The following is a 12,365-nucleotide window of genomic DNA, read 5'->3' on the forward strand; positions in this document are numbered from 1 at the left end:
TTATCTTTTGATCATCTCATCATTACAAGATTTGGTAATGTCTCATTGGAATACACCACCAAAAGCACAGGCACAAAAGAAAAAATAAACTAGACTTCAACAAAATTAAAAACTTTTCTGAGGGTTGGCACAGTGGCTCATGCCTGTAATTTCAGCACTTTGGAGGACAAGGTGGGCGGATCATGTGAGGTCAGGAGTTCAAAACCAGCCTGTCCAACATGATGAAACCTTGTCGCTACTAAAAATACAAAAATTAGCCGGGTATGGTGGTGGGCACCTGTAATCCCAGCTACTCGGAAGGCTGAGGCTGCTGAATCATTTGAACCCGGGAGGCAGAGGTTGCAGTGAGCCGAGATTGTGCCACTATACTCTAGCCTTGGCAACAGGGCAAGACTGTGTCTCAAAAAACAAAACAAAACAAACAAACAAAAACAAAAAAACTTTTGCGCATCAAAGAACACTATCAACAGGCCAAGTGCAGTGGCTCATGACTGTAATCCCAGCACTTTGAGAGGCCGAGGTGGGTGGATCACTTGAGGTCAGGAGTTCAAGACCAGCCTGGCCAACATGGTGAAACCCCATCTCTACTAAAAATACAACAATTAGCTGGACGTGGTGGTGGGCACCTGTAACTCCAGCTACTGAGGGGGCTGAGGCAGGAGAATCGCTTGAACCTGGGAGGTGGAGGTTGCAGTGAGCCAAGATTGCACCACTGCCCTCCAGCCTGGGCGACAGAGTGAGGCTCTGTCTCATGAAGAAAAAAAAAAGAACAAAGTAAAAATGTCCCATGGAGTGGGAGAAAATATTTGCAACTCATATTTGAGTTTTAAAGTAACAAAAATGAGATAATGTAATACATACTATTCTGCTTCTCCCTTTCCCCATTTCAGAGAGAAATTCAGAGAAGCTGACATTTTCATTCAAGAAATACTTATTGCTGTCTACTATGTTCCAAGCACTAGAGAAAAAGTAATGAAAGAAATAACCAAAACAGACATAATATCTGCTCTCAGACGCTTACAGTTTAGACACTAAAAACAGAAGCACACAAATATACATACACACACATACACACACACACAGTGCTAAGTCCTTTGGAAAAAAAAAAGAACAGGGTGTTATTAAATAACAAAGGAACACAATTGAGAAAGGAAGAGGGAATCAAGGAAAGCCTCACTTATGTTAATTAGCCTGATTTGATCATTCCACAATGTATTCATGTATTAAAACATCACATTGGCCACATGTGGTAGTTCATGCCTGTAATCCCAGCACTTTGGGAGGCTGAGGCGAGTGGATCACTTGAGGCCAGGAGTTCAAGACTGGCCTGGGCAACATGGAGAAACCCTGTCTCTATTAAAAACACAAAAACTAGCCACCAGGCATGTTGGTGTGCACCTGTAGTTTCGGCTACTTGGGAGACTGAGGGGGAAGGATCGCTTGAACCTGGGAAGTAGAAGTTGCAGTGAACTAAGATAGCACCACTGTACTCCAGCCTGGGTGATAAAGCAAGACTCTCTCTCAAAAAACAAACAAAAAACTATCTCATTGGACCCCATAAATATGTAAAATTATGATTTGTCAGTTAAAAACAAATGGACAAGTACGATGGCTCAAGCCTGTGATCCCAGCCCTTTGGGAGGCCAAGGCAGGCCAATCGTTTGAGCCCGGGAGTTTGAGAACAGCCTGGGCAACGTGCCGAGACCCCATCTCTACAAAAAAAAACAAAAAACAAAAAACAAATTAGCAGGGCTTGGTGGCATGCGCCTGTAGTCCCAGCTACTTAGGGGGCTGAGGTGGGAGGATCACCTGAGCCCAGGAATTTGAGGATGCAATGACCCCTGATGGTGCTACTGCACTCCAGCCTGGGCAACAGAGTGAGACTCTATCTCAAAATAAAATAAAATAAAATAAAATAATTTTTAAAAGGAGCGCCTCGCTGAAACGTGTAGGCTGTAGGCTGAGACGTGAAGTTTGACCAGATGACGTTAGCCAGACAAAAACAAGGGAGGAAAGCATTCCAGGAACAGAAAAACACCATGCGCAAAGGCCTCAAGGCAAGAAAGTGTCTCATGTGTATAGGGTACACAAAGAACTCCAGTGTGGTAGAAGCTCGCTGAGAGGCGAAAGGGCAGGCGATGAGGCGGGAAGCAGGGGTGGGCCATGCAGGTCATGCTGAGGACTTTGAATTTAATGGTAGGATGGCCGGGCGCGGTGGCTCAAGCCTGTAATCCCAGCACTTTGGGAGGCCGAGACGGGCGGATCACGAGGTCAGAAGATCGAGACCATCCTGGCTAACACTGCGAAACCCCGTCTCTACTAAGAAATACAAAAAACTAGCCGGGCGAGGTGGCGGGCGCCTGTAGTCCCAGCTACTCCGGAGGCTGAGGCAGGAGAATGGCGTAAACCCGGGAGGCGGAGCTTGCAGTGAGCTGAGATCCGGCCACTGCACCCCAGCCTGGGCGACAGAGCGAGACTCCGCCTCAAAAAATAAAATAAAATAAAATAAAATGGTAGGATGGTCACTGATTCAATTCGTGTTTTTAAAAGAGTGCTCTGGAGTGTGGAGAATGGACTGGAAGGGGCTGAGAATGGAGGTGGCATTAATGAGAGAGAATGCTGGCTGGGCTGCAGAGATAATGGCGCTAGAGATAAAGACAAGTGAATAGATTTGAGATACATTTCGAAGAAGAATCAGTAGGAAGAGAGAATGATTCCTAGGTTTCTGGCAGCTGAGTCAATGGAAGTAATGCTTCCTGGGACGTGGAATTGTGAAGGAAGAGCAAATTTGGAAACGGGGAAGATCAAGAGTTCAATGTTAGCCATGTTAACGAAAACATCCATTTGGTGGGAGCAGTGATGAGATGCATGTGTCCAGAGCTCAGAAGAAAGCTCTGAGCTAGTTGTACTCATTTAGGGCTTATGTGCCCACGGATTGTATTAAAGCCACAGGAGTAGATGACATCTGCAAAGAGTGTGTAGTGTGAGAAGATGCCTGGAACTCAGTCCTGGAGACTCTAACATTTCAGCAGTCGGAACAGATGATAAGAGAGACTGACAAGGAAGAGACAGAGAGGGAGGAGGAAAATGATGAGACTTCCAGAGAAGCCAAGAGAAGCAAAAATGTGGGAGGGAAAAAGTGGTGAGAGTTCATGTAAGATAAAGACCAAGAAACATCCCTTTGATTTAGCAACACAGAAGTGTTTGGTAATCATGGCAATCCTTTTTCATTATAATTAATTCACCCATATTCCTTTAATGGGCATTTGGATTGTTTCCAGTTTTTCACCATTGCAAATAATGCTTTGGTGAATGTCCTTGTATGTATATTTTTCCCACTTGTACTTATATATCTAAGAGATTCCTTAAAAGTGAGAATTCAGGGATACAGTGGATTGTAGCTATTATAAAAAGGAACTTAGAACTGGCCTTGAACTTGCATTTCCATACCCCTTGGATAATCATCTACAGTATATTACAGCAATAATACAATATATGAAAACTAGAACCAATTGGCAGACAGGTTTATATTTAGCCAACTGTTCTCCAAGGCAAGGTATTTACATTGTGGTTGGTTGAGTAAATAAGCTCAGAGGTTCCCTTCCCTTTAGTGTCTAACAGAAACATAGATTAAAAAAAAAAATCAAAATACTTCTCATCTTTGGCCCTGTCCTTTTAGCAGGGAGGCATCTGTAAGACCAGGTGTATACACCAAAGGCTGTCTTCAATCCTGTTCTCAAACCCCTACTCAAATATCCCCACCTTTTATTTGTAATGAAGTTCCTGCTAAATAGTAGGTAACAGGGAGAAAGGCTCTACACCACCGCTTTCTTCCAAGTTCAATCCTTGGTACTTTTATATTTTGTACTCTTAGATTGCCACAGGACTGAGGCTCAATACTTCTGAATTCAGTGTTCAGGCCTCAGACTTTTCTCAGAGGCCCTTACAGCAACTAGCATTCTTCTGACACAAAATGTGAAGGACACAAAATGGTGGCACCATTTTGAAGATTCAAATTTGAGAAAATAAAACATTTGCAATAAAATTTCTGTAATTAAAATCTTGTTCCTCTTTCCTTCCCAGATTTTTTTTTTTTTTTTTTTTTGAGACAGAGTCTTGCTCTGTCGCCCAGGCTGGAGTGCAGTGGCACGATCTTGGCTCACTGCAAACTCTGCCTCCCAGGTTCACGCCATTCTCCTTCCTCAGTAGCTGGGACTATAGGCACCCGCCACCATGCCCGGCTAATTTTCTCTATTTTTTAGTAGAGACGGGGTTTCACCATGTTAGCCAGGATGGTCTTGATCTCCTGACCTCGTGATCCGCCTGCCTTGGCCTCCCAAAGTGCTGGGGATTACAGGCGTGAGCCACCCCATCCGGCCCACATAAGGAATTTGATCTTGCAACTGCTCACTAATGCTCAGCTGTGGGGCAGGCAGCTGATGGAAGATGCTAAAATTATCTGGGGAGTAATAACAGTGTCTCAAATTTTTCTGAGGCCAGAAAACAGAGTTCCTGAGCCATGACTCTTGCTTGTATGCCCTCAAATAGAGCAAAGGGAATGCTGAGCCAAAGAGGGAAAACGGAAACTCCCAAGGTTTAGGCAATGTATTTTCTTCTGGAAAAATTTCACCACTAAAATGTTACAGAGAAGCAAAAGAAGAGGAAGTTAACCAGGCCAACTTGAAGGTCAATTTTTTTCTTATTGAAGGAAGAATAGTCACAAAAAACTAAATATGAATGCTCTTTTTTTTTTTAAGATAGGTTCTCACTCTGTCACCCAGGCTGGAGGGCAGTGGTGCAATCACAGTTCACTGTGGCCTTGAGCTTCTGGACTCAAGTGATCCTCTCAACCCGGCCTCCTCCTCTTTCATGGAATTAGGAATGGGTGAAGTTATAACAAAAACAGGGGCAGCTGTGATAAGGTAGAGGCATGCTGGCAGGGGGTGAGCTTAGGGGTCTTCGTGCTGTGTTCATCAGTTCTACCATCTTGGTGTGTGACCTTCAGTCACAATTGCTAATCCTCAAGCTCCTAATCTGTCAGAGTGGGGCAAATGCTAGCCAGATCAGTGGTTTCAAGCTCTGCTAGCTGCAGAACCCTCTCTTCAAATGCTGTCTTATGTAGAACCTAACCTTTACAAGGGATCAAAGCAGGATTGCTGGAATGGAAAATCTAAAGGGCTGGGCCTGGGATCTGGGCCTGGGCTTAGCCCTTAGGGTGTTCCAGTTGTTGGAGAACTGGCCCTGAGATTCCTCTGAAGACCGCAATTAAGATAGTTTAAAAACTACCAGGCTAGATTCTCTTTAATTCCAAAAATGTATGAGTCAAACAAATTCCACCCAAAGAGTCAACTGTTATCAAATGAAGGATTATATTATGCTGAAGTCAGTGGTGAGTGAAACCAAAGCTAGCTATTCAAATGGACGTATCAATAGGAACTTCTTACCTCAAATGTAATGACTGTTATAGAGGCTTAGTCAGAGAAATAAGTCTACAGCTATAAAGGACCATGGGACACAAGCTCTGATGCTAAAAAAAGTACTCTTCTATAATATAAACATAAACAGCACTGTTAGCAATTAGAAAGTAAAGCTGACTTATCTACAAACATCAGCCAGATTAAGCTTCCTCCAAACATCACTTTCATATTAATCTCTGATCAGAGACCTCCTAAGTTTTCCTACTGTTTTTAGCTAGGCTTGTATAGGACTTACTATTTGCAAACCCCGTAATATAAAGCCACTAGGTGTTGGAAACAGACATTAGTATATGCTTTGTGGAAAACAGTCCTGTAGTCTACAGCCATACCACCCTGAACGCGCCTGATCTCAACTGATCTTGGAAAATAGTCCTGCAGTCTTCTTTGGGAAGCTACAGTGAGTGAACCTTAAAAACCTTAAGTAATATTAGCAACATGTTTCCACTGAGTGTAAAACCTAGAACAGAAATCCAGGCTGATTCCCTGGTTTTCACTCCCATCAGTATAAACCACCACCTGTCCTACTTCTATGCCTTTACCTCCTGTTGCTCCCCTTCCTCTGGAATGTCTCCAGCATTCTCCAAGCCTACCAAATGACTCTATTCATCTTTCCAAACCAGTTCCATATGTTAAGCACATCAGAAGAAAAATATGTAACAGGAACAAACTCAAATATTAACTTGAATAGGTTACTTCCTTTGCCTCAGTTTTCTCAACTATAAAAGAGGGGTAAAGCCCCTTCCTCATATAGTTTTTGTTAGGATTTGAAATAGTATATATTTTATATATTTCTTTTTTTTTTCCTGACACGGAGTCTCACTCGGTTGCCCAGGCTGGAGTGCAGTGGCATGATCTTGGCTCACCACAACCTCTGCCTCCCAGGCTCCAGTGATTCTTCCACCTCAGCCTCCCGAGTAGCTGGGATTACAGGTGCACACCACCACCGCCCAGCAAAATTTTTGTATTTTTTTGTATTTTTATATTTTGAGACAGAGTCTCGCTCTGTAGCCCAGCCTGGAGTACAGTGGTGTGATCTCGGCTCACTGCTACTTCCGCCTCCCAGGTCCCGGTTAAGCAATTCTCCTGCCTCAGCCTCCCAAGTAGCTGGGATTACAGGCACGGGCCACCATGCCCAGCTAATTTTTGTATTTTTTAGTAGAGACAGGGTTTCACCATGTTGGCCAGGCTGGTCTTGAACTCCTGACCTCGTGATCTGTCCGCCTCAGCCTCCCAAAGTGCTGGGATTACAGGCGTAAGCCATCGCGCCCAGTCGTTTTTTTTGTATTTTTAGTAGAGATGGGGTTTCATCATGTTGGCCAGGCTTGTCTTGAACTCCTGACCTTAAATGATCCACCTGCCATGGCCTCCCAAAGTGCTGGGATTACAGGCATGAGCCAGTGCACCCGGCCAAAATAGTATGTGTTTCTGTCAAGAGTCTAGCATGGTGCCTGGCACACTGATTCTAATTAACGGGTTCAGGATTGACAGTTTTGCAATCCTTTCAGCCTTCATGGAGAAAAGACAGTGAACCCAGTATACCATGAGAAGGAACTGTGAGATCCCTCTGCACTTTCTTTCTGCAAGATTAAGAAGGCCCTAAAAGTTGGAAGCCTTTTCCAACTTCTTAACTCTCCTTCGTGCTACTGTAAGACCCAAATCCTAATGAAAAGTGGCTGGGCTGGACAATGACAGAATAGGGTGGTGAGAAAGGCACTGGGGAAGAGGTGAGAGCCTCACTGAAGTGACTGAGTTGGGCAAGGAAGAAAGTGAGGCCAGGAAGGGGACTGACATCCAGGGCTGGGTGTCCTGGTGAAGTCAAAACACAGGGTCACTGGGAATAAGAGTTAAACAAGTGGAAAAACAGGAGGCTCCAATCAAACAGTAGGTTCTCCAAATGCACCATTTCAGAGAAGGATTCTGAGTGATGATAGGTTGAGACTGGAGGCAGAGGCATGGGAGACAATATGCAGGTTGCAGAAACGGGGAAGATCAAGAAATTATGAGTCCAGGTCGGGTGCAGTGGTTCACACCTGTAATCCCAGCACTTTGGGAGGCTGAGGCAAGAGGATTGCTTGAATCCAGGAGTTCGAGACCAGCCTGGACAACATAGTGAGACACTGTCTTTATAAAAAATAAAAAATTAGATGGGCATAGTGGTGCATGCCTATGGTCCTAGCTACTTGGGAGGCTGAGGCAGGAGGACTGCTTGAGCCTGGGAGGTCGAGTCTGCAGTGAACCATAATTGTGCCACTACACTCTAGCCTGGGTGACAGAGTAAGACCCAGTCACAAAAAAAAAAAAAAAAAAAAAAAAAAAGAGAGAGAAAGAAGAAAGAAAAAAAATTATGAGTCCAAAGTATCAGACAGGTCACTGATGTGGACCCAATGATTCTTCAATGAGGACACCATTGGCACCAATGGCCCTGGGGGACATTTAGACATGTGTTAGAATCTTGTTGGGTTTTCTCCCCTATCACTTTTTTTTTTCTTTTTTGGTTGTCACAATGTCATGGGTTCATTTAGAGGAGGGCATCATGATGAATATCCTGCATGGGGAAGATCTGCCTCGCCCCAAATGCTATAGCACCCTCAATGAGAAACACTGAAAAAAAAAAAAGATGCTAGAAGTTAGTGTCCCCTGGAGGCTAGCATGCCACTGCAACGAAGGGGAGGATAAGAGTGCAGTATAGTTAGATGTGAGCCTGAAAGCACATGTCTTAAACTTCGGAAGCAGGCACGAGAGACAATGAATGGGAAACAGTATTGGAGATATAGGAGAGTAGCAACCCTGGCCCCCAAAATATTTCAGGGAAGCATGTGCAGAAAGGGCAGGCAGCCAGGCCGGGTGCAGTGGCTCATGCCTGTAATCCCCAGCACTTTGGGAGGTCGAGGTAGGCGGATCATGATGTCAGGAGTTCAAGACCAGCCTGACCAATATGATGAAATCCCATCTCTACTAAAAGTACAAAAATTAGTCGGGCGTGGTGACGTGCGCCTGTAATCCCAGCTACTCGGGAGGCTGAGGCAGGAGAATCGCTTGAACCCAGGAGGCAGAGGTTGCAGTGAGCTGAGATCGCATGACTGCACTCCAGTCTGGGTGACAGAGCAAGACTCCAAAAAAAAAAAAAAAAAAAAAAAGAAAAAAAAAAAAGAAAGAGCAGGCAGCCACTGCTCAAACACAGAATGCATGTCATGCATGTCAAGGGAAAGCCAAGTTTAGTTAAAGACAGGTGGGGCTAAAGAGGGTGAAAAGGGTAAGAATGTGGAGAAGTTTCTCTGCAGAACAGGGAGTTTCCAAGTCCCATTAATCACATCTCAACACTGTCTGATATCCTTCTCTTTCCCTCTATCCCTGTTCCCCCTTGACCCCCAACAGCTTTCACTTGAGTTCCCAAGAGAACCTCATAAATTGTCTCCATGTTACCAATCTCTCATCTTTCTAACATAGCTTTACACTCTTGCCAGAAGCCTCCTTCTAAAATACCAGTCTGATCGTGTCACTCCCCACACGAAAACCAATTGTGTTCACTGGTTTTCTTACTAAATCCTAACCTTAGCAGAGCATCCGAGGTCTTCCATCTGGCCCTAAATGAATTACACCAGTTCCTTCTCCCTTTTGTATTTCTCCATCCCAGACTGCTTGCTTTCCTATTCCCTTTATCATGTTCAGCTTCCATAATCCTTTGCTTCAGTCTCCTTAGACTTGACTCATTCCGCTTCATGTTCAAGTTCACTGCTTTGACTCCACAAGTCCATCTCTTCCACTACCAGGGCTTCTTAAACTTCCCTGAAGGTAAAAATTACCTAGGATACTTGTTAAAAACATAATTTCCTGGACTCTATCCACACATACCAAATCAGAACATAGGATGATTTTAAAACATGTCCAGGCTGGGCACAGTGGTGCGTGTCTATAGTCCCAGCTACTCAGAAGGCAGAGGCAGGAGGATCGCTAGAGCCCAGGAGTTTAAGGGTGCAGTGAGCCGTGGCCACACCACTGCACTCCAGCCTGGGTGACAGAGTGAAACCCCATCTCAATATTTTTTTTTTAATTAAAAAAATTTAAAATGTCCAAAATTCTGACATTCCTCCTATCAGAGAAGGTGGAGTCAAATTGCCCTCCTCCAAAATGAGTCAGCTTTAGTGACTCACTTCTAATGAAGTGAATGTGGTAAAAGTGATACTGTATGACCTCCGAGGCTAGGTCATAAAAGGCAACACAACTTTGAACTCCCTCTTTTGTTCCCTCCTTCCCTCTGTCACTGGATGCTTGCCCTGGGAACTGAGCCAGCAAGCCAAACAGCCACATGGAATGGCCATGTGTAGGTATTCCTACCATGGCCCCCGCTGAGATCCCACATGACAGCATCAACCGCCTGACTTGTGAGTGAGCCAGCCTTTTGATGATTATGGCTCCCAGCCTTTGGGTCACCCTGGCTGATGCTGAGTAGAGCAGAGATCCTGCCCAAACTGGAGATTCAAAAGCAAAATAAATTCTGTAATTATTATTATTATTATTATTATTATTTAAGACAGAGTCTTGCTCTGTCGCCCAGGCTGTAGTGCAGTGGCACGATTTCAGCTTACTGCAACCGCCGCCTCCTGGGTTCAAGCGATTCTCCTGCCTCAGCCTCCTGAGTAGCTGGGACTACAGTACAGGCATGTGCCACCACACCTGATTAATTTTTGTATTTTTAGTAGAGACAGGGTTTCACCATGTTGGCCAGGCTGATCTTGAAATCCTGACCTCAAGTGATTCACCTGCCTCGGCCTCCCAAAGTGCTGGGATTACAGGTGTGAGCCACCACGCCTGGCCGGATGTGTTCTAACAAAGTTTTATTTACTAATCAGCAGTCAGTGGGCTATAGTATGCCTGTGTAGGTTGCACTTTTCAGCAGAACTGTGTGCAATGATGAAATGTTTCTGTGATGTTCAATACGACAGTCACCAGCAACAAGTAGTTACTGAGCATTTGAACAGTGATAAATGCAGCTGGTAAACATTTAAAACTAAATTTTCAATGTTATTTAATTGTAATTAACTTAAACTGAAATAGCCACCTATATAGTGGCTACCACATTGGAAAGTGCAGATATAGAGAGTGCTTAACACACCCTTCAACCAAATCAAAACTTGCCTCAAAACTCATCTCAACCAGAAAGCCTTCCTGATGAGCTCCTGTCCATGATGCTCTCTCTGTCTCTTATTCTGTACCTAATCCTCACTCCTGTTCATTTTAGACCTGCTGATATTTTGCTTTATAATTATTTCATAATTATCTTTTTAAAAATATTTTTTTGTGTCTATAACTGCTTCTTCTACAAACTAAACAAAAATTCAAAGACATAGAATGTATCTTCTGATTATTACCCTCCTCCTCCTTCTGCACAGTGCCTCATATAGTGTTTAAAATCCAGGAGGCGCCCAATAAAACTATTTTACATAATGTATTTCCTTCACCAATTTCCCTGACAGGTGGCAATGTGTGCCCCAGACATATGGTCCTTTTGGACCAGGATCAGCACTTACTTGGAGAATATTTCCACAATAGCCGATGACTTGTTCTTGTTGACAAGAGAAAGTTCTTTGGCCGTTACCCTCAATGACAGTGAGGTCCATTGCCGTCTATTAAATGGAGTTGATTCCATCTTATCTACAGACACTGAAATACCTATGCAATAAAGAAAGTCGGAATATTAGACACAGAAGAGGATTCTCCAGCATCCAAGGATTGGCAGTGGTGTGGTAGAGTCCTAAACTTGCAGACCACACTCCTCCACTGTTCTCCCTCAAACTGTGTAACCTTGGTCAAATGATCCAATATCTTTGGGTTGTGGTTTCTTATAAAAGGAGGCCACACCAGATGACCTTTAAGGTCCCTTCCAGTTCCATTTTATGACTGACCCCACTGTGCAAACATCAGTTGGCCTTTCTCTGAACTGAAGTCTGTTCCAAAGTCATATTTGGAGTGAAATGTTCCCCTCTTCTGAATTACATCCCAGGGGAGGTACAATCAGCATTTCAGTAGAGCCAGGTCCAAATTAGTTTCTACCTACATCCAAGTTTCTTTTGGCTGCCCTTTTTCCCCAAGCTCTGCAGCACTGGCCACTCAGTGCCAGGGAGAGAGCTGGGGGCACAGAGTGGTATAACAGGAAGAGCAGGGCTTTAAGGTGAGACAGACTTTGGGGAAATCTTAACTTTGTTACCTTGAACATATTATGTAATATTTTCCATTTCACTTTCTTCAGCTAAAAAATAAGGATAATATCTATCTTTAGGAGGTTTTGATATAGATGTAAGGAGATAATATATTTAAAATACTAGATATGTTACAGTAGTATTAAGAGCATTTTAAATATAATTATCATTGACTCATTATAATTCTCATTTTAAAGTCTTTATCAAGGGGAAGTATAATGTACTTTAAGTTCAGGAGACAAACCCTCTTTTCTAACATCCCTTTCAGCCAAAGAATACATAAAGTCATATCCTTGATATCACCTATTCCCTACCCATTAATCTGGATCGTTTGGTTATTTTGCCCCACTAATTACCAAAGGAAAGGAGTTTCAACCTTTGTCCAGAAGAGGTGAGATTAGAAATGAGTCAACAGTTTCCTTATTTGAAGAGTGAAAAATATAGATTAAAGTACCACTTTGTTTCTGATCCAGGAGTCTTGAAAACTAAAAAATAATAATAATAAAGTACTGCTAATTCACAGCTTACCAGAAGTAAAAGAAAAATAAAGTACTACTTACAGCTCTTGACAACCGAAGAGCATAACTGATCTGGTAGAATGTATGGTTCATCAGGTACTGCTTTCAATAACCTTGACAACCGTAGAACACAGAGGGTATTTAAATCCAGCAACTCAAGCTGCCACTTCACA

The 12,365-nt window shown here is 43.5% G+C and overlaps 1 protein-coding gene across 3 annotated transcripts in view; it reads right to left on the minus strand.

Moving 5' to 3' along the window:
• The window catches only part of LIMA1 (LIM domain and actin binding 1), a 105,280-nt gene that overhangs the window by 60,998 nt on the left and 31,917 nt on the right, over positions 1 to 12,365 (minus strand). For 2 of the 3 annotated variants that reach the window (XM_003906362.4, XM_009180717.3), the window contains exon 2: positions 11,006 to 11,147. In XM_003906362.4, the coding sequence (XP_003906411.3) occupies positions 11,006 to 11,124 (119 nt within the window). In that variant the 5' untranslated portion in view covers positions 11,125 to 11,147. Of the gene's footprint in view, positions 1 to 11,005; positions 11,148 to 12,234; positions 12,305 to 12,365 lie in introns of those variants that run through there. The other variant, XM_009180718.4, reaches the window with a different exon arrangement.

This window comes from Papio anubis, chromosome 9, assembly GCF_008728515.1.
Source record: "Papio anubis isolate 15944 chromosome 9, Panubis1.0, whole genome shotgun sequence".
Taxonomy (NCBI): Eukaryota; Metazoa; Chordata; class Mammalia; order Primates; family Cercopithecidae; genus Papio; species Papio anubis.